A 23379-nucleotide genomic window follows, 5' to 3' on the forward strand; every position below is an offset into this window, starting at 1 on the left:
AACAAGAGAAAAACGAGTGGAACAGAGGGCAGAAAAACAAGGGAAAAACGAGTGGCACAGAGGGCAGAAGGGCACAAAAATGAGGGGAAAACGAGTGGAACAGAGGGCATAAAGTCACAAAAAAAGAGGAACAAACGAGTGGCACAGAGGGCAGAAAGGCACAAAAAACGAGGGAAAAACGAGTGGAACAGAGGGCAGAGAGGCACAAAAAACGAGGGAAAAACAAGTGGAACAGAGGGCTAAATGGGCAGAGAGGCACGGGGCAGCGAGGAGAACAGAGGGGAAAACCGGGCAGAGACACGGGGGCAGCGAGGAGTACAGAAGGAAAGACCAGGCAGAGAGAGCACGGGGACAGCGACGGGAACAGAGGGAAGATAATGGGGCACGGACCACGTACAGGCAGTGGGAGAAGACAGACAACAGCAGTCACAGACACAACAATGAAAATGCAGGCAATACAATAAAAGCAATAAAGCGGAGGATGAGCAAACCTATGTACGGCCTACCATAGACCACAAGGGATGAGACGCAGGTGGCAGCCTGCGGGTGGTGGAGGACCTTGAACGTCCTCAGCAGCGGCAGCTGGGGCAGAGAGGCACAGGTGGTGCTGTGCGGAGGGGAAGCGACCCACCTGGTGGGGTCAAGGTTCAGTTTGAAGGCCTGGGAAGAGGTGGTGGTCCGGAGCTGAGGCGGTAGTGAGTTCCAGATTTGCACCGCGTTGCCTGAAAAGGATTGGCCCATCGATCTTTCCTTCTTGAAAGTGGGAGGTTCAAGCAATAGATTTTCCACATTACGTGATTGTCTAGAGCCTCCAGAGAGTTTCAGTTAATTTGACAGGTACCGAGGAGAGGAGTGCCAGGCTTTTTCGGTGATACAGGCAGTCTTGTAGATAGATCTTGCCTTGATGGGAAGCCAACGGAGGGTGGATAAAATGGGTGTGATTTGGTCGCTTCTTTTGGACCCATATATGAATGAGAGTTGCAGTAGTCTAGTCTGGAGAGAACCGGCGATTGGACCAGGGTTTTAAGGTCATGCTCCGGGAAGAAGCAATGGATCCCCCAAAGAAGGTGCAGTTGGTATCGAGCAGACTTTGCAATGGAATTTAGGTGGGAGAATAGATTGAGTTTTGTGTTGAGTATGACACCAAGGGATTTTGCGCTGTCGACAATGATGGCTTTATTGTTAAGCAGATTCATCTGATCCGTCTATGATTGAACCAGGGGAGGAAAAAGTGAGGAGGAGAGGAGGAGGATTTCAGTTTTAGAGGGATTCAGAATCAGTTGATGAGTTAACATCCAGTTTTGAATGGAGTCGAGAGTAGAGCTTAGGATGGAGAGATCGTTAGTGGAGGCAACCTTGAGGTAGATTTGAGTGTTGTCCTCATAGAGATGATAGTGGATCCCCGATTTGCTTAGGAGATTTTCCAATGGTTCTAACTAGAGATTGAACAATGTGGGTGCAAGTATAGAGCCTTGAGGAACACCTTGACCTACCGCAAAAGGAGATGAAAGACTATTCGCTATTTTGATCATTTGGGATTTATCAGAGAGGAAGGAAGCAAACCATTTCAGCACAGTGCCCTCCATGCCCATTCTCTGTTGAAGAGTGTTAAGGAGAGTGCCACCATTGTTACAATAAATGATCAAATAATAATGATGCACATAAAAGTGGTGTCACCAAGATACATTCATTATTCATAATTACATGGCATAGACATGCTACTGGCAAGGAGTGTGTAACTGTGCCCTGGCATGAAGGACTTGATGGGAAGTGATACCATCTCCTGTTTTTGGAAGACTATAATGCTTCATGCAATCAACAGACCAATATGTTTGTTAGTAGAAGTGCACACTACTAGCCATCTAGTTCCCAATTTTGGGGTAAAACAAACTGCAGTAAGTGATTATAACCCAATTGTGTTATCTATGTTCCCCTATGCCACTTGCCCCACAGTTTCTAAATGTGAAGCAAATATTGTTCCAGGTAGGCTGAATGGCGTTCGTTTTACACGGTCTCTGATTGATAGTACTGCAGAGAGTGTTTGGCTATGAATGCAAATGAGTTCGACCTTTGCTTAGGCCCTGATGTGGATAATGTTGGTTTGGTCAATGCCTTTGAGCTAATTTCCAAAGCTCCCAGCACACTTTGATGTGTCCTGCAAGGTCAGGGGCCAACAAGAGACATGGCTGGTTCAATCACTTGGGTACACCCATTGTGTCCCAAGGAACTATTCTGTCATCAAGTCCCTAGGGAAGCAATATAATAAGGGGAAAAGAGTTTAGGGAAAAGGCTTGGTTGAACCTGGTTCAGGCAGTCAATCCTAATGACGGAATACTTTTTTGGAATACGGTAAATGCCCCGTTTTAAAAAAAAATACTCTATTCCTGATTTATTAGCTCACATCCCTCTGCAAACCTGGTTTGATCACTTAATAAGTTGACGTATATTCATCCAGCATCAGAGGAGGCACAAACAAGTATTATTCCCATGAGTAGTAGGCCCCTTGACTTTACCCTGGATGAGGTTCTTGAAGCCTTGAAAGGATTCACCAGAGGTAAAGCACCCGGACCCAATCGGATTCTTGTTGATGCTTTTAAAGACATGAGTGAGCTACGGGGACCAATTCTAACTTGCGTCTTTAAAGCAGTGGCAATGGGCTTAGTACCCTCTATGTGAGCTAATTCTATTACAGCCCTATTTTCTTTTTTTTGTAACTGTTTTTATTTAACAAAAAGGTTATGGTCTCGACGTGTCATACATTTGCTTGTAGAATGTCACTTGTATGTACAATGATACTATGAAAATGTTAATCTGAAAACGTAGAAGCTATGAGTTTCTTGTTGCTCAAAAGGGAATCATTTCTGATATTTATATGTTTCTCTTATCTTCATTGTTTGCTTGCGGGAAAGTGTCACTCATAGTCACAGTACTAAATAGCTCAATTCAGAAATTGCTCGTAACCACCTGCTCTGCATGCCCAAAGAAACATCCATCTAGCCCACTGTTTTCATAGTTCTTCCCACTCCCATTTTCTATCCCTTCTCCACTTACATCCTATGCCATTGCATCTTTTTTTGCTCTTACCCTAAGGTTAGATCATATATTGAGGCACAACTACATACATATTCAAGGCCAAAGAAACCTGACAGAAACACCCAGACTCCCAGTCTTCCCAGCTTCCTCTATCTCTCAAACACTACCTAGTCTTCACCTCTGTCTTTTCTCCTGGTATGGTTTGAAGGTGGTGGGGTTGGTAGGGTAGAGAGTAGAGCAGCGACGGCTCCTCCGTAGTGGCAAATGAACGTGCCCCCCCACTGCTAAAAGCCAGTAGATGAATAATAAAAGGATAAAAAAATAATTTATAATTTTATTTTTCCTTGGCAAAGGCAAGTGGTCCAAGTCTAGGGCAGGGCCATCCTCTAGGGACAATAGCAGGGAGGAGGAGTGGTGGGCACTGTTAGTTTACTTGTTGGTTTGGACGGCCAACCTAGGAAAGCCAAACCAACATGCATACTTAATTTCTCCAGCCCAGCTGTGTTGTATTTCCAGGTAGAGAAAAGCCCCAGAATCATATGCCTTAGTGAGCATTAAACCAGTCCGCTCAGGACAATCCTGGTGATGCTGTCATGCTGGGTAATTGCAAAATAACTGTTGACGGACAGAATGCAGAACAATGTCATACATCCACCCCAGTACAGAGATCTGGACCTAAATCCATAATTTTTTTGCACTCAACACCACCCCAGTTCAGACATGGCCATATGCAAATCAGCCTTGACCCTGTGCCTCATAGGAACAGTCCAGCCCGAACTGCCAAGCCATGTCTTTCCTGGACCGGAGTCAAGCATCCTAGTTCCGGTTTCTGGCTATCAGCCGTCTTCAGCCAGGATAGCTTGTCTCCAGGGTTGTGGAGAGCATGGGACTCGTGTCTGAGCATGCCCATCCTACTCGGGGTGACAAATGCAAAACAACAGTTGCTGGTTAATAGCATAAGAGCGGCTTCGGGATTGGGTGTGTCGTCTGTGAGCTGGACTGCGCTCGTGGAAGAAGCTGAAAAGCGGCAGGTAAGTCCATCTTTTTAAAAAAAATATCTGCTGCCCTACCACTTTCTATTGAAAGCAGCCACCACTGGAGTAGGGGCTTTGTAGTATGTAAGAATGGAGATCTTACACGTAAATAGAAGGTAATAAGCAGGTTTAATGCAGCACAGAAGAAAACAGGTCTGTCACCTATCTGGCCAAAGCTCTAACTGCCACAGCATAGAATACAGACAAGCATCACAGATAGAATGTATAAACAATCTAGAAGGCTAACACTGAAGCAAAGCTAAGCAGATTACAACATATCTCCCCCCCTTAGATAACAAGAGAAATTAATAGAAAACAAAAGAAATTAAAGAACAAAAGAACCATCAATGAATGTAATCTTCCAAGTAAGCTGGAGGATGGCGGGAACGTGGACTCCTCAGACCGATACCTAAGGGAGCTAAGCGAACAGGAATAGAATCAACAGTAGAACTGGCAGTAAGGGTAGAACCAGCATCATCACACAATGAAGTAGAAGCATCACCACTACCCACCTCTGCCCGTACAGCAGACGGAGAAGAAACATTAGAGTTACTATGAAAAGATAACATATAGCCATTGCAGTTCTTATCACACACATTTGAAGAATCCTCCTTAGAAACAGTTCCATGTTTTTGGTAGAGTGCCACCCTCCTGTAATTCCATTTTTCACCATTGTCAAGAAGGACATAGTGAGAAAAAACCTTCCTAACGGAAAAAGGACCTCTAAACTTAGTAAGGCCTTTAGAACAACGGCCAGGCTTAACCTTGACAAGATCACCAACTGAGATTGGTGAAGAAGTCAAGCCAGGTGGAGAAGGTTTATCAAAACTTCTCAACCAAGAAGGAGTCAGCTTCGAAACAGGAGGACGACCACGCATCAACTCAAAAGGAGACTTCTCTCCATGTTTGTGAGGAGTTGAGCGATAGGCCCACACAAGTTCCTGAACACGCTCACTTGAGAAGCATCCACTCGCAACAAACATCTGAATCACACATTTGACCAAACGGTTTACCCTCTCACACAAACCATTACTTTCGGGATTGTACAGACAGGTACGATGATGCTCAATACCACACTCACCAACAAAAGAAGTCATTTTGGCAGACGTCAATTAAGTACCGTTGTCAGTAATCAGCACTGAGGGAAAACCCTCATCAATAAAGACACTCTTTAGAAAAGCAATAGTGGAGTCAGTAGTAATCTCCCTCATAAAATGAACAGCCAACCATTTAGAAAAGCAATCAATTACGACAACAGCAAAACGCTGATTAGAAGGTAACTCATTCATTGGACCAATGAAATCAAGGCAGATACTGTGCCAAGGTAGATCCTTAAAGGAAATGCTACCAATAGAACGAGAGCCTACAACCTTAAGGCGTTTCTCACCTTCTTTACAAAAACTACACTTAATTACACAATCCACAGCATCGGAATCAATCAAGGGCCACCAGAAATTTTCTTTCACACGTCTTTGGGTGAGGGTCTGCCCCAAATGACCCTCGTGAGCCATATCAAGAATCTTACTCCTCAGAGAACTAGGAGGAATAAAACGATCACCCCTCATCAAAACATTCTCACCAGACAAAGATAATTCATTCAATACTCTAAGAAAGGGCCTAACTGGGGGCTCAACGGTACTCTCTCTTCTCGACCCTTTGACAACAAGATCTACCACTGCTTTTAAAACAGAATCCTCCTCCATGCCTTTTGACCACTCCTCAGCAGAAAAGGAACCTTCCCTTAAGAACAAGACATCTTGTAAGGAAGCAACAGCAGCATCATCTGGCACAACATCTAAAGAGTTTTGCATTTTGATAGACTGCACAGGAAGACGAGATAAGCAGTCAGCCTGGATGTTCTTCCAACCATGTACAAACTCCACATCAAATTGATAATCCTGTAGACGAGAAGCTAATCTGGCCAACCTGGGTGAGCCCTTCCCAGTACCCCCAGGGGCTAAAACATTAAGCAGGGGCTTGTGATCGGTACGAAGAACAAATCTAGAACCCCACAAGTAAGTCCTAAAGTAACTTGCACCCCAAGCAGCCGCAAGTGCCTCTCGTTCTATTACAGAGTAATTTAATTCAGATGCAGTCAATGGTCTAGATGCAAAAGCAATGGTTTTTTCCACCCCACCATGTTTTTGAAGAAGAACAGCACCCAGACCAATCCCACTCGCATCCACCATCAGAATAGAAGAACGACTGGTATCAAACGGAGTAAGTACATTGGCAGATTTGAGTTCGGCTTTGATCTCATTAAAGCAAGAATCCTGCTCACCAGACCACGAAAACTTGACTCCCTTTTTTAACAAACATCTCATAGGAGCAGGTTTGGTTGAGAAAACCCTAACAAACTTAGCATAGAACTCGATTAACCCCATGAAAGATCTGAGTTGCTCCTTATCAGTTGGAGGAGGAGCTAATTCAATGGCTTCCAACAGGTTTTTCTTTGGCCTAACGCCTTCAGCAGACAAGGAAAAGCCTAAGTATTCCACCTCTTTGATCAAGAACGCACATTTCTCTCTCCGCAATGTGAGACCAGCTTCAGCCACTCTGCGCAAAACATTTTGTAAAACACTATCGTGCTCCTCTAACGAATCACCAAAAATCAGGATATCGTCCTGAAAGTATATTACTTTATCTAAACCCTTAAACACCTCAGTAACCATGCGCTGGAAAACACTCGCAGCAGAAATTAGCCCAAAGGGTAAACGAGTGAATTGAAAAGTCCCTTCTCCAGTAACAAAGGCTGTCAGGTGTTTAGAAGCTTCTTCAAGACGAATCTGGTGATATGCATGTTTCAGATCTAACTTAAAAATTTAGCTCCTTTGAGAGTGGAAATCAATTCCCCAATATTAGGCAACGGAAACACGTCAGCCACTACACACTTATTCAATTAGCGCAAATCCACACAGAACCTCATTTTGTTGTCAGGTTTCTGAGAAATCACAACAGGGGAAATCCATGGAGACGCTTCTACAGGCTCTATAATCCCCCCTTGCAACATTTCCTCCAGAACAGATTTTACTTCATTACGCAAAGCAAAAGGCACCCGTCGAGCTTTGTGTTGAACAGGAATACTGCCCTCTTTCAACACAATTCTATGAGAGTACCCCTGCAATTCACCTAATTGTTCTCTAAAAACATTGTTATAACTGGTGAGAATATCATCAACAGTGAGATTGTCTAGAACCATAACAGGTTCCTCAGCCCTTGGATTTACCACAATGTGTAAGTCATATTGATGAGAACGTCCAAAAATGGCAGGGCCATCTACAGATATATACATTTTACCCCAAGTGAATCTGTCTTTGAAAACAATCTTCCCGTCAAAGTAACCAAGAAGGTTAATTTTCTCTCCCTGGTAACCTGAAGGAAAGATGTCACAATCATGGAGACACTTGTTACCCCACACAACTTTTAACAAAGACGCAGGAATGATGGTCCACTTTGAACCAGTGTCCACCATTAGATTGATACACTTGTCATCAATCATAAAATCAGCTTTTGGAATTCGCTCTCTTTTCTCAAGACAGGAACATACTGAATCACACAAAACAAGAATTTTGTTTACATCTCGCTTTAGCTCACCAAACTCATCCACTACAGTTACCCTTGAATTAGACTTGTTTTTGCACATCTTGGCAAAATGACCTAGCTTACCACACCGTAAGCATTCCTTGTTATTCGCAAAACAAAACTTTGCTTCAGATGAATGTGAATAACTACCACACCTTGAACACATTTTGGGATGAGGCCTATTAGAGGGTTGATGAGAAACATTTTTCTTTTGAAGAACATAACCTTTTTTTCTCACAATAGCAATAGCAGCCGCTTCACTGTCACTGTTATCACTATTAACCACTTTGTGTGAAACTTCAGCAACTTTTGTTTCCAATCCACTCTTCTGAAGTTCCTTCATGCATTTTTCACTCTCTTCAACTATTTTGGCTAATTCAATCGCTACTTTCAAAGTAGGGTTTTTAGCTGCCCATAAACGCTCTTGTATTTTACGATTATTAGCTTGTACTATAAGTTGATCCCTAATGAGCTCATCTGCCATTTGTCCAAAGTTACACTTAACAGACAATTCACTTAAGCGCGCAACAAAATCATCAATACTCTCATCTTCAAGTTGTTTGTTCTTATAAAATTTGTATCTCTGTTGGACTAAATTTTCTTCTTTTCCAAATCTCGTCTCCAACCTTGTAACCGCTTCTTTAAACTCGTCCAGAGGTGAGGATGAACCAGAGGGTAAAACTTGTGGCAAAAATTTAAATATACGTTGTCCCTCCTTCCCCAAAGTTGTCATGAGAAGAGCCTTTTTCCTTTTAGGCGAAAAATCATCTCCATCTAATGCCTCTATATAATTGTTAAACATAGCAATCCAATCTTCCCAAGAAGTGGATGGGTTTCCAGGCTCGCTAAGGAATTGAGGAGGAAGAGCAACATTGACTGGCTGTGCCATTATCAGTACACTTATATGTAAATAGAGAACCACAAAATAAAATTGTAAAGTGGTTTGAGCAAAATGTTGAATTAATGTTCAAAATAAGCACAACTGTTGCAACTGTCACAGTACAAGTTGTTTTGAATAAGTCATTAAAATAAGTTAATTCCAATAGCAAAGTTACTAACTTGTTGTAAACAACTTTAAAAGAAATAGCGCAAAAAGAAATACGCGCTTACTGTTGATCCAGTGAAGCAAGTATAATGAGAGGAGAAGTCCGATGAATGGTCGATGAAGCAAGAGAAAATGCACATTAAATTAAAAATACTGACGCGGTATTTTACGAGACCATCGAAAGCCGATGTGCTTTCCGAAAGATGGCCGACAGCGTCAGGCGTCACACCCGCGTCAAACGTCACGCGTTTGGCCTTTCACACTGGCGTCAAACGTCACGCGTTTGACTTTACGCTAGTGACGTATCTTGTTAACTAGTTGCCAGGTTACTAGTTGCTAGGTGACAAGAAGAATGCCGTGCGTCAAACGCAATAGCTTGTGAGTTGCCGTGGTAACAAAAGGAAGTCTCACTCACCGCTAAGCAGTTGCTAAGACGACGCAGAGAGGTGACGTCAGTAGATTGAAACAACGGCAATGCCGATAGAGAAAACACTAAAATTAGTAGTTCCGCTTCGTTTTTCTCGGCACTGCTCGATGTCGGAAGCAAGAGAACGTCCTTTTCTCTCAACGCTTGTCACGTAGGGTTCACTGGGAAACAGAGCACTGTTCTTCTGTATAATTCAACTCCACTGCAATTCTTGGATATCGAAAAATGGCCAGAAGCATCCACAAGCCAAGTCGCCAAATGTAGTATGTAAGAATGGAGATCTTACACGTAAATAGAAGGTAATAAGCAGGTTTAATGCAGCACAGAAGAAAACAGGTCTGTCACCTATCTGGCCAAAGCTCTAACTGCCACAGCATAGAATACAGACAAGCATCACAGATAGAATTTATAAACAATCTAGAAGGCTAACACTGAAGCAAAGCTAAGCAGATTACAACAGGCTTCTACATAGAAAGTTCTTACACCAAATATTATTGAATTTAAATAGATGAACCAATAAAAGATTTGTGTATGCTAACTCATACTGTCCCTCAGCTGCTAGCATTCTCATTTACTTCATTCTTCCTGATGGTCCTATCAGTAAGATTGTAAATCTTTACATGGGTGTGGAGTCATTCATGCTTTCTTTCACAGCTACAGTTTTGCATAACAAGGTCTCTCACCACTGCAGTGTCCAGCTATCCATGCACTCCCGCTCCTGCTTGCTGCTCTCATGCTCTCCCGTTTCAAACCCTCCCCCAGGCCGATTCATTTTCTCTGAGTTGTCTCCTGCAGTCTACCCAAAGGACGCACGTCCACTTCTCCCAGGAGTACTTATCGGGGAACTGCTGCTGTCCACGTGAGGGGAAAAGCAAGGCAGCCTGGAGCACCATTTGGCATCGTGGCAGCAATAAAAGGTAATCTAGAAAAACATTTAAGGCTCTGTGAGTGCTCCCATTGCCAACACTGGTGATCTGCTGACGCTCACAGGATGGTTTTCCTTGGCAACTAGGCAACCATTGCATGATATCCAACCTTTGGAAAACTTTGGCCCAGTCACAAAAAGGGTCATTCTTGGCCATATGTGAGCACCCATGATACATTGGCTACCTCTGGTAAAATGCTGGGTTGGGTATAATGGTAGGATGGTGCCTATCTTTCGCATGTGCAAAGTGGTGATTGGCCGTAGGGTTTTTTTATATTATTTTGTAATGTTTTATTGGTACCACAGTGGCTACTACGCTAGGTACCCTAGTACCAGGCACTGATACTGGGGTACCTGAGACCCAATCTTTTTATTTTCTGTTTTTACCTGTTATGAATTAAAGTGAAGTGTCCCAAAGGCATGCCTATCCTGACCCCTAAGTGGCCTTTCATGTTTTCCCCCCTTCAGGACTAGAGGATTGAGATGGCTGACCCAACATTCTCATTTTTGTGGCTAGCCAATCAGGGTCCACCCTTCCACTTTGGATTGGCCAATCACAGAATACCTGGCACCAATGGTTCACTTATTTTTAATTTTTTACTGGTGTTTACTCTACCATAACATGTACATTTGTAAAGCATGCTGATTAATAGATGTTTATTGTTACCCAACTCAATGGTACTCATATTATCAGCCTCACGATAAAAGGCTGAGTGGATTGGGATTTGAAACCGTTGCAGTGAGGTCATGTATAGACTACTACAGTGGATGCATTAGTCCATGAAGACAAGAAACCAGCTCATTATGATCTCCATTTTGATGCTAATTTCTCAAAAATCGCTGAACAGGCTTACACCACATAACCAAAGGCAGGTTTTCTCTATAAAGTTCTAACATTTTGCTTAACAATGTTGGCATAATTTCTGCATAAGTTTCCAAGATGAAGCCAAAGTGATTGTTTAAAAAAAATGTTTTTAATTAAACGGTACAAAGGCTATTAAAGAAAGGAAAAAATGCCTTTCCTATAGAAACTCTGGCCAAACTAGAACTAAACTGTGGTGACTGTGTAATAAAGTTATGATATTCACCACTCAATATACCATAATATGGTGTATGGTTAGTGAAACTCAACCACACATTCTGTCTCAGTTTATGCTTAAGAAGTTGAATTCACAATGTTATGTGCCTATTTACAAAATACGTTTTTACATTAGTAAATCACTCATATCTCCTTGTCAATTATTGCAGCTATTCGTCAGATTTCCCTGTACATTTCAAGGTAAGAATGGTTGCTAAAAAGGTAAGCGAAACTCATTTTTTAAAAACAAGTGAGTAGCACCAACTTTGACCACATACCCCAAAATAACGGATTCTCTGGCACTTTCCCTTTGTACTCCTCATCTGCATATCTCGGAAATAAGTTTCTGTTTATCAAATGCAGACCCTTAAAAAAAAAAATAAGAAACACCTACTGCATTGTAGGCCAGTTGAAGTACTAATCTGCAGTCATTAACAAAACCACTCAATATCCTTCTCAGTTTTGCCAGACCATACTCAAAGCCACGGTGCTTCTTGCTCACTATACCATCACCCACTCACAACACATCCTAGTACCACTACTCACCACTAACCACTAAACATTTTTCTTCTTATTCGCTCTGCTGGTAAATATTTGAGAATCAACAGGCAACTGTATTTCCATCATCTCAAGAAATTGTCAATATATGTAGGGGCCACTGCAATTATGCAGCTGAAGTGGACCAAATCATGGGGCATAGTTGACAAAATTATGTGGTAAGAAAAGGCAATTTTTTTAGACTAATGCAGCAAATTTTGTGACATTTTTGCATTTATTATTTTGGCATTTTTATTGTTGTTGACACTGGCTTAGCGAAGGTTTTACTCCATTAGTACTACTTTAAAATTCAAATACAGCAATAGGCTATAGAAAGGTGACCCATCAACCTTCACAAAAGGACTTCCACTATGCAACAGATTAGTAACTCTGCCCTATGCCACTCCACTGTACGCCACTCTACGCGACTCCACTCTGTCACTCCAATACATGACAATATCTGCCACTCCATTCTACAACACTCTATTCCACTCTTCGCAATTCCACACTGCAACACTCCACACCACCAGCTAGTACACAACATAGCTAAAACACATTGGCAAAGCCAATAGCTCTTCCAATAAGCGAATATCATTGAAATGTCATATCACACACTTTTGTGTCCAACTGCATATCCTTTGAAAAAAAATTACAAGTCAATGCCATAAACACCTTGTACAAACGTGTTTAGTGAATTGATTTTTTAAGTTCTAACATTAATGGAGTCTGGTGGACAATCAACTCGGGGGGAATTAGAACAATTACTTTTTTATCTGAAAACTCATTGAATTATGCACAATTGCTCATTTTGGGTAACCTGAAAGCAATCGGTGGTGATCCTGTCTTGTCATGCACCAAGTGGGAATTTAGTCAGGTTCTCGAGAATTCAACTGGCTCTCTACTGGCAGGAGGAGGGGTCTCCTGGTACAATCCTGTGTATGTCTGGGTTGGCTCCTTTGCTTTGTGCTTCTGCTATGATCTCTTGCTCCGGTCTTCTCACATACCACAATTATAAAATGCTTACTAAATGCATGACTAATTAGTTTGTAACAGGCGTATTAGACTCATTGACTCCCAAGATATGTAACACATAAAATTTAGTCCAAAAGCCATCATGAAAAGAAGCCTTGTGCAAGCAACCAAATTAATAAACTTGCTATAAATTAATCAGAATTAATGCGACTTGTTTTCAATTAACTTTAAATATGAATTCTGCTAGTCTTACTTAACTCTTGACAGTCATTGCCATTAGTCTTCAGATATTGCACACAAAGATACCAATAATCTTCAATTAGCGGTCACAATAAAGGAGACTAGCCTTAATTTTGCTCTTGAAATAGCCCAATAGTGTTCAATTAACATTCACTTTAAATTCTACTAGTCTTACTTGAGTCTTCACAATCATTGCCGTTAGTATTCAGATATTGCTCACAAACAATACCTCTAGCCTTCAAACAGTGGTCACAATCAATGAGACTAGCCTTCATTTTGCTCTTGAAACAGCACAAGAGCTGTAAATAAACCCTAACAGAATACTACTACGCTTCAAATACTTTTCTTCTAGAATACTACTAGCCTTCTTTTAGCAATCAATTGAAGTGTTCATTATGTATTTGAAGGGTAGTTGAGTAGAACTAGTATTCCCTCATTTGCATAATTCTGCTTGTGGGCATACTACATAGTCTTCATGCATACTAAATAAATACTATATTTTAATAGTAAATGAATAGTAAATGAATACCACTGTAACCACTGGAATCACACTAAGTGAAGATCTTCCATTTTGGTGACGACTGGGGTCGTTAAGGTAGGGGGTGCAAACTTATGCTTATTGTGCAGTCCAGTGTCCCCTCTCTTTTCAACTGTTTGTGTCTCGTTCTCTGTGGTCCTTGACCTCTCCCTATAAAATGTAAAGCCTCTGTAGGTTAACTGATTGTCACCCCATATGCCATAGTTTATTTCAGTCATTGGTGGGGGGTGCAGGTGGTATGCATACACTATGCATTCATAGTTGAACCACGGTTGGTCTCTCCTGCTTCTTCTGAAACCTCTGGCGTTTCCTTTTTGTACTCAAATGTGTGCTTGTATAACTTCTTATTTATGGCCAGTTGACCAGTCTGAGGCGCTGCCTTCCTCACTGTTTATGTTACTGCCCCATTTCCAGAGTGGAATAACCCTGGTGTACGGGTATACTTCTCATGTGAAAACCGTTTTGAATCTTTGTTTAGTTTTTCTATTTTTGATTCCTTCAGGTATTCATGCATTTCTTTATTCAGTTCATGCAGTCTCTTTTGAGTTTGCCTGCTTTAATTTATACTATTTGTTCCTTTGATAGTCTTGTAGCAGTTACAGGTAATAATCAGAGCAGATGTAGCTTCATCCAGCAAAGATTGGGATCTTCTTTCTGATCTTAAGAAAACCCACATCAAAACCTCCATTCATGGACTGCAAATGACTGAGTGTCTCAGAAAGAGCAGGACCCCAAGGGCTTGCTAGCTAGGAACGAGCCGTTCACCTGCCTACATGATAAGATCTTTAAGAAAGGCTGATTGATCATATTGAGTCACTGTACACAAGACTGGTTACTCCTGGTAACTAAGACTCCCACAAAACACTCAGAGGAACACAAACAAACAACACTGAGTATTTCTTTTATTACTGGTGGAAATACTCCCCCTCTGCCCTGTATCCTCCAGCTCCCCTGTATCAACACCTGTAAGTGCCAAGTTTATAGAAGTGACAAAGAAAATGAAGGTGGGAGGGAAGAAGCGAGGGAAGGGGGGAGGGAAGGAGGCAAGGGGAGGGACTGAGGGAGGGAGGAAGGGAGGGGGGAGAGACTGAAGGATGGTGGGAGGAAAAGAGTGAAGGATTGTCGAAAGTAGGGATTGAGGGAGGGAAGGATTATGGCGGGAGCGAGGGTGGGAGGGAAGGAGGGAGAGAAGTAGGGAATGAGGGAGGTCAGGAGTGATGTATGAGGGGAAGGATGGAGGAAGCAAAGGACAGAGAGGTGAACAGAGGGGAGGGGACTGTGATGGGGAAGACTCGAGCTCAGGGTCATGGACATAGTTCGTAAGTCATAGGATCATTAGTTAAAATAAAAAAAAACGCCTCAGTGGATGGGGCAAACTAGACTCAGGCAAGACAAATCACAATATCTGCTTCTAGGTGGCTCTACACAGAGCAGGGATTGAAACGTGAATCCCTTCTTCCCCCTAAGGAGTCATAACCATTGGGACGATACAGAGAGCCGGAGCAAGAACACAGGCAGGAAGGAGGTTTGCAAGTTCACTCTTGGCTCCAGAGTGAATAATTATCTGCTTGAAAATATTTAATGAAGGGTCTTAATGGTTCATCCAGCCCCACCTGATGAAATGCTTTCTACAAGAGGTCACTTTTATTTTGACAGATGTTATTCAATGAACATTGGTTTTACACTCAGGTTCCACCTCTTACCTGTACAGGTGACTCCAGCATTCCTCCCCGTTGGACAGGTATTAACATCCCAGCCTCGCTGGGCACATTTCCACAGGGCATACTCATCTCCTTGGCACTGGACATCACTCATCAAGACTGGCAAAGCACTGATCCCGAATGATGAATTATATTGATAACTTTGCACAGCTCCACATCTAAGCTGTCTGCAGACCACTGACGCGTCCTCCTGATCCCAGGCATCAACACACACGGACCCCCACACCCCGTGGTGCCTTACCTCCACTCTTCCAGAGCAGAGAGAGGCGCCGTTCACCAACCGGACCTCATCAGGACCTGGGAAGAGATGAACAGGGCAATGGGAAGGAATGCAAACAAAATGAACCAAGAAAACAGAACTTCCTCTTCATCAAAGGTGAGCTTGAATGGTTATATTCCGTAAAGCATGGCAAATGATGTACAGTGGGAATAAATCCTATAAAAAAGTGATTGCTCTTTTTCTAGTCTCATAGGAGATGTGTTGGCCGCATCCTCCACTTAGCACCTACGCATTTCCCAAAAGAACGGAAGAGTCCAATGGGATCTAATGAACGGGAATTATGGAGCAAGGATTCGCACGTAAATCGACTTGCATGGACTAAGCCCTCTCAAAATAATAAGTAATGTATTAATAAACATGTTTCGTTTTACTAATAATTGCATTACACAACATTTCTTCCATCTAGGGGAAGCTTGTCAATGTGCTTTTACTAACTGTAATCCAAAAGCATTAAAATGGCCGCCGCAACACGGGAACCTTTTTGTGCATGCGTCTGTCACACTCACGTGACACGACATACTCTCTGCTTGGTAGGAAACCTTTGCTTCTGTGCACTAGAATTAAAGATGGCCGCTCTATGTTTTCACATGCTAATGCTTTCACCGCTGCTTTTATTAAATTGTTTGTTCTGCCTAATCCCTAGCGCTGTCATTAAAATAAAGTAATGGGAATAGAGTAGAGATAAGTGGTATACAGAACATTCATTTATTCTTTGTTCTAAAACTGTTTCTCTTTGATTTTGCTATTAGTTCGTGTTTGGACCAATCAAAATATACAGTGTTCCATCTTGGGTCCCGGAATCACACCTGTGCACAAGAGACCAATTTTCCTCGAGTCATGGCATTGAACCAGTGCCCATGACAGTCTTGCCTGCGATGCACCCGGGAACCCAAACTATTGAACTTTCAAGAGGAAGACAACTTGTTAAAATGTTAACATTGTATTTACTAATAGAATATTCATTGTTGGGTGGAATAAAAGTGTATGGGAAATAAAATATTTTGGGCGGGAACATAAATCTGAATATTGATGAAAATGACCTCATAATTGGTATGGTGTGATGACCTCTCCTCGTCTTTTGACCAATCAAATTGTGGGAATTCACACATTTGCAACATTGGGGGGTGGTACACTGCCCTGGAAAATGATATAACTAAGGTAGGTTTAGCTAGTTAGATTTTCCGACTTGTCCGAATAGCTGACCTGTCACTGACCCAACGCACTCAATAGGCAATAACTGACCCAATGCACTCAATAGGCGATTGGGAGCAGAGGTGCTGGTGAAGCACTCTGTCAGAAGATTCGAGAGGCGAGGTGCTGGTGGAGCACTCTGGCAGAAGATTCGATAACCCAATCGGGGTTCTGGGAAGAAGTTTGATAACCCAATCGGGGTTCCTGAGGGAGAAGATTCGCTAACCCAATCGGAGTCTGACTGTTAGCTGCAGAGAGGGTGTGACGCTGGCGTTATACTTTAGCTGTGGGTGCCGGTCCTGATCTACGGTGGTCCTGTCCTGATCCAATTCGGTCCGTATTTATTTTGATTCTGGTCTACACCTGTTCTATCCTGTTGGCACCTGCACTATCGGGGGTCCTGTCCTTTATCCCAGCCCGTGGCAAGGGTTGTTCTTCACACCATTCTAGGTAAATATAAAGCTGAGCGGGATATGTCATTGTGCTGTTTCCCTCTTCTTACCCTTCATATAATTCAAAAGAACGTTTGATGATACTTTCACATCATCTTGCTTTGATTTTATTCTTTCTAATTGACCAAGCTCTGACTGAGTCAGTATGGACTCTGACCTCTGAGAAAATATTTAGATAAAGCGTTTAAATCTTTCCTGAGTCTGTGGTTATTTATGAGTGCAAATGTTTAATGCTACCTATTTTCTTGCTAACTCCCTTGGTCCCTTAGGACGCTAGGTACCAGTGACTAGGATTGGTAAGTCAAAGGTATAGGTCCTAAAGTAAATACTACTGGTTTTAAAAGTGTAGGTTTACCTGTTCAAAGTGTGTATGTGTTTATGGGCCCAGGTGAGTATGGTGAGAATCTCGGGCAGGTAAACCTGTGTTCTATCAGGAACAGAGAGTCCATGATTGATGCATTGGGCGCCTCTTTGGACTCAGCTACACTCATCAGCTTTTTACCATACAACTCTTCTGACAGGGACATCATCATTGGTCAGCGACTATTCCTTATACACCCCGACACTCCTAAGATGTTATCTCAAGATTCAAAAATATGTCCATATGGCCATGAGAATAAACCTTTCTGATTGACTTTAAATGTGGAGTCAGGAAAGCTTTACCTAAGTGTAAATGTTGGCTGTCCTGCCTCCATCTTGTCTCTCAATCTTTACTCAAGGCTTGGTGAATTGTGATGGCTTCAGTCCTTGATAAGTTTGCAGATGATATGAACAGAACACTTTAACTATAGGTATTCACCCCCAATTAGCAATAAATCACACAAGAAGCAGCAGGCAGACATCTCTCTTTTGACTCCCGCTTTATGCCCTTTGCTGAGTCACTGCACCTCAATTGTCTGAGACTTGTCCCTGATTTATTCATTTCTAAGTTCTGAAGCACATATGTGTGGGGGGCTTCTTAGCACTGGGACCACTGTAGGTGCATGGGAAGGTAGATTAAATGTATGTTTTGAATTCTCATGTTATCCAGAAGTCTTGGAGAGGACAGTATCCACTTCCTCTTACTGTCCTGAAGACCCCTCCCTGTAATTTCTCCAGCCTTGGGTCTTTTTGAATTTGTGTTTTGGAAGGGAAGCATCACTCTTTTTTGGTCTGCAATCTCTGCTGCCTGATCCATGCTTGGAAGGTGAAATTATACTTTGTTTGGAAAATCAAGTAAGCCAAGTACTGTTAGTATTGGCAGACACCACTATTCTTGATCCTTTTCTTTCTTCTTTAATCTTTGCTGATGGACTGGAGTTTATATTAGGGAGGTGAAGGGAGGCCCTTGTGAGATTAAGTGACAGTTAATATCTCTGGATGGGGAGGTCTGGTTTTGATAGCCTGTACTAATTGTGCCTCGACGTATCTTCGTATTGAGGTTTGTTGTACTTTCTGAGGCCTAGTCTGCTGTTGGCTTCAAATGTATTTTAAAAAATATGTTTTTCCAATTCTCACTGCCTGAGTGTCAGAGTTATCTTTTGCTATTATAGGGGTTTGTGGGTGGTTTGTATTCCTGTGTAAGAAAGCAAGGCTTTTTGCAGGCCCCTTACCCCACTTTGTTCCCCTATTTGGATTACTGAAAGCTGGTTTTCTGACTCTGACCATGCCCTGGGCTCTGCTAACCAGGCTCAGAGCCAGCGCTCTGATTCAAAGGTATATTGTGATTAGTTGCAATTACAGTTGGACCTGACAACCTACCTGTAAGTCCCTAGTAAATGTTAGGACATGTAGGTGTGTAAAGGCCAGTGGATTGAATGCCCTTAAGTGGTGTCTACTGTCCATATTCAACTTTGGAACAAAAAGTACTTCCCAAAAAATTAAACAACCCTATTTTGAAATATGTCTCCTCCGATGCCCTGGTGAAGGAAAAAAACAGCAAATTTGTTGTTTTCCCCATTGCAGTAGGCTATCTCCATAGACTAACATGTACTTTGCTAGCTCCATAGGTTAACATGTACTTTGCTAGCTCCATAGGCTAACATGTTCTTTGCTAGCTCCATAGGCTAGCATGTAGTGCGCTAGGTCCATAGGCTAACATGTAGTGTGCTAGCTCCATAGGCTAACAAGTAGTGTGCTACCTACATAACCTAACACGTAGTGTGCTACCTACATAGGCTAACATGTAGTGTGCTAGCTCCATATGCGAATATGTAGTGTGCTAACTATATAGGCTAACATGTACTTTGCTAGCTCCTTAGGCTAACATGAAGTCTGCTAGCTCCATAGGCTAACATGCAGTGTGCTAGCTCCATAGGCTAACATGTAGTGTGCTAGCTCCCTAGACTAACAAGCACTGTGCTAGCTCCATAGGCTAACATATAGTGTGCCTACTCCATAGGCTAACACGCAGTGTGCTAGCTCCATAGGCTGACATGTAGTGTGCCTACTCCATAGGCTAACATGTAGTATGCTAGCTCCATAGGCTAACGTGTAGTATGCTAGCTCCATAGGCTAACATGTAGTGTGCCTACTCCGTAGGCTAACATGAAGTGTGCTAGCTAGGCTAACATGCTGTGTGCTTGCTCCATAGGCTAATGTGTAGTGTGCCAGCTCCTTAGGATAACATGAAGTGTGCAAGCTCCATAGACTGATGTGCAGTGTGCTAGCTCCATAGGCTAACATGTAGTGTGCTAGCTCCATAGGCTGACATGTAGTGTGCCTACTCCATAGGCTAACATGTAGTATTCTAGCTCCATAGGCTAACATGTAGTATGCTAGCTCCATAGGCTAACATGTAGTGTGCCTACTCCCCAGGCTAACATGTAGTGTGCTAGCTAGGCTAACATGCAGTGTGCTTGCTCCATAGGCTAACGTGTAGTGTGCCAGCTCCCTAGGATAACATGAAGTGTGCTAACTCCATAGACTGGCGTGTAGTGCGCTAGCTCAATAGGCTAACATGAAGTGTACTTGCTCCATAGGCTAACATATACTTTGCTAGCTCCTCAGGCTAACATGTAGTGTGCTAGCTGCATAGACTGACGTGTAGTGTGCTAGCTCCATATGCTAACATGTAGTGTACGGATCACTGAAATAATATCGAGGGACAGAATATCGACCATCAAAAATATCGTTGACAAAATATCGAGAGTCAAAATATCGAGTTTCTATCTACAAACAGGTAAGTACAAAAATATCGAGTTAAAAATATCGTTTACAAAAATATAGTTGTAAAAAATATCGTATTTACTAAAAACAGTGTTAAATTAAATTAATATTAATAATTAATTACTAAAATATACTTAAAATTACTTAAATTAATTTATAATAATTAAATAATTAATGAAAGTTAAATAAATAATTTTTTATTTCATATTTATTAAAACATATATATATAGTAACAAAATATAATAAAATAATACCCAAAAACTGAAAACTGACCCTGAACCCTAAAAATACCCCTTTACCCAAAAACCCAAAACTGACCCTGAACCCTAAAAATACCCCTTTACCCAAAAACTGAAAACTGACCTGAACCCTAAAAATACCCCTTTACCCAAAAACTGAAAACTGACCCTGAACCCTAAAAATACCCCTTTACCCAAAAACTGAAAACTGACCCTGAACCCTAAAAATACCCCTTTACCCAAAAACTGAAAACTGACCCTGAACCCTAAAAACACCCCTTTACCCAAAAACCCAAAACTGACCCTGAACCCTAAAAATACCCCTTTACCCAAAAACCCAAAACTGACCCTGAACCCTAAAAATACCCCTTTACCCAAAAACCAAAAACTGACCCTGAACCCTAAAAATAAAAACGAATTTTTTTACTATCTATATTATATACTTACATATTTTCACTTTCTATATTATTTACAGTCGATATTACTTCACTTACCTTAAAAACGATATTTTGGCTGTCTATATTCTGTCCTGTCGATATTTTGTCCAAACGATATTTTTGACTCGATATTCTATCCAAACGATATTTTGGAGTCGATATTATGTCTGTGCACCGTAGTGTACTAGCTCCATGAGCTAACATGTAGTATGATATCTCCATGAGCCTCTATACCTGGCCCATCAAACCAATAGAGATTGGAATTGTTTTTTGGCCAACGTCCGCTCCTTACCTGAACATTCTGTGGCCATTTGTGATTTGTTATCTTCCACCTCGCCCCATATCGCATTTTTGACTGAGACATGGACTAAGCCTCACTCCAATCCTGACATTGCTATCACACTCCCAGAGGGCTACCACATTCTGAGACAAGATAGACCACTTAAAGCAGGTGGAGGACTACCAATTATTTACAAGGATCCCATGAAAATCTCCATTATTGAACAGCGACACCATGGAGATATTCATTTTTAGAGCAGACATATATTCTCAAATCTGCTGGAAAGGCGCCCTGGTCTATCAAACTCCCAGGCCCCAATCCAACTTCCCTTCCCAATTATTGGAACTCATCTCCCCCTATGTGATCTCCACCAAAAATGTTCTACTTCTTGGGAACTTTAATGTGCATGGGGAAAATCCTGAAAACAAAGACGCCGCAACACTATTAACTGACCTTACCTCAGTTGATCTAGGCAAAGTTAATGCTGATCCCACCCATCAGGCAGGACATATGTTGGACTTAGTCATAACCAATTTTCCCAACATAACCTATACAACCACCAAGCCCCTGGAGTGGTCAGATCATTACATAATTAATTTTGCAATCAGAGGACATCACAGAGATATTGCCCCCAAAACCAACTCTATTAGGAAATATAGACAATGTCATAAAATCACACCACAATCATTTCAAGAATCCTTCATCCCACCCCTCGTTGAGGAATCTGATAATACTGAGGAAAGATTATCCTCCTTAACCACTAAGCTTCTAGTCACTATTGACCATTTAGCCCAATTAAAGTCTTAATCTAGTTCTTGTAAACACAACCACTCCCCATGGTACTCCCCTTTCCCTCAAAACTGAGAAATGCTTGTGCAAAATACTTCAACGTATTTAGCGTCTCCCACATAGCCCCCAAGATAAAAATCGTTTCAAAAGCACACTAGCGAATTATCATAGAAACCTGAAATCAGCTCGTAAACAACATATTGCTCAACAGATTGACAAAGCAGAAAACTCTTCTCGCACCCTATTTCAGATATTAAATTCTTTCACCAACCCTAGAGCATGTAATTCAGAAGAAGCTCCTTCCCAAAACCTTTGCAACACTATCGCAAACTACCTCTCTCACAAAATTGAAAAAATATACAAAAAAATCACTTCGGTATCCGCCCATCATTCTGAGACCCACATCGATGTACCACCCATCAGAGATTATTCCCTTACATTAAAAGTCTTCCTCGCTCTCACTAATAATGAAACAGACTTGCTTATAAAAATGGTCATATTCGGATCCCCATTAGATCCTCTACCGGCCAAGATCTCAGCCACCCTGCCCAACACTCTTGCCAAGCCTATATGTTCAATCCTTAATAGCTCCATGAAAGAAGGCACCCTTCCAACTGAGTGGAAGGCAGCACAGATCATTCCTATTAGAAAAAATCTGAAGGTGCCACCAGAGGACGTCACCAACTACCGTCAATCAATCAGGGGTTTGTTAAAGTGCGACTAGTAACCCGTAAGGGTCTCAAGGCGCTGTCCCATCTCTTTGCTCCCCCTTTACGGTAAACTCCTAGAAAAACATTTAAACCAACACCTATCGGAGTTCATTGAATCCTCTAACCACCTCAACCAATCTCAGTCTGACTTTGGCCCCAAACACAGTACCAAATCAACACTGGTGGAGGTTACTGATAACATTCGAATGGCTGCAGATAGTGGTCGGGCAGTAATTTTGGTGCTGCTTGACCTGTCTGCAGCCTTCGACACCATATCTCCTATTGAATACTGAAAAATCTGAGATAATGCTGTTCGGAGAAGCAAAATTGGGATGGTCCCCCAATTGGTGGCCTGGGGAATTAGGACCTGCTCCACCCCCTAAGAACACAGTGAAAGATTTAGGAGTGGGAATTGACCAGGAACTAACGTTAGAAGAGTCTTCCCTTTGTTACCATCAGTAACCCGTAAAACCTTAGTCCAGGCACTGATCATCAGTCGCCTGGATTATTGTAATGCTTTGCTGATCTCTGCTAAGGAAACCTCCTTAAATAAACTCCAGGTAGTTCAGAACATTGCTGCACGTCTAATGCACAAGGCCCCTCCCAGAACACCCTCTGCTCCACTTCTTCGTAAACTTCATTGACTCCCAATAAAAAAGAGAATTAAATTTAAAATCTGCTGCATGGTGTATAAATCATTACATAACATGAGCCCCAGATAT

General features: G+C 42.0%; 1 protein-coding gene across 3 annotated transcripts in view; it reads right to left on the minus strand.

The window, feature by feature from the left end:
- Positions 1-23379, minus strand: part of LOC144824375 (scavenger receptor cysteine-rich domain-containing protein DMBT1-like) — a 563994-nt gene that overhangs the window by 135689 nt on the left and 404926 nt on the right. For all 3 annotated transcript variants that reach the window (XM_078683487.1, XM_078683488.1, XM_078683489.1), the window contains exon 4: positions 15115-15429. In XM_078683487.1, the coding sequence (XP_078539613.1) occupies positions 15115-15429 (315 nt within the window). The remainder of the gene's footprint in view (positions 1-15114; positions 15430-23379) is intronic.

The sequence above is a fragment of the Lissotriton helveticus genome, chromosome 3_1 (assembly GCF_964261635.1).
Source record: "Lissotriton helveticus chromosome 3_1, aLisHel1.1, whole genome shotgun sequence".
Lineage (NCBI taxonomy): Eukaryota > Metazoa > Chordata > Amphibia > Caudata > Salamandridae > Lissotriton > Lissotriton helveticus.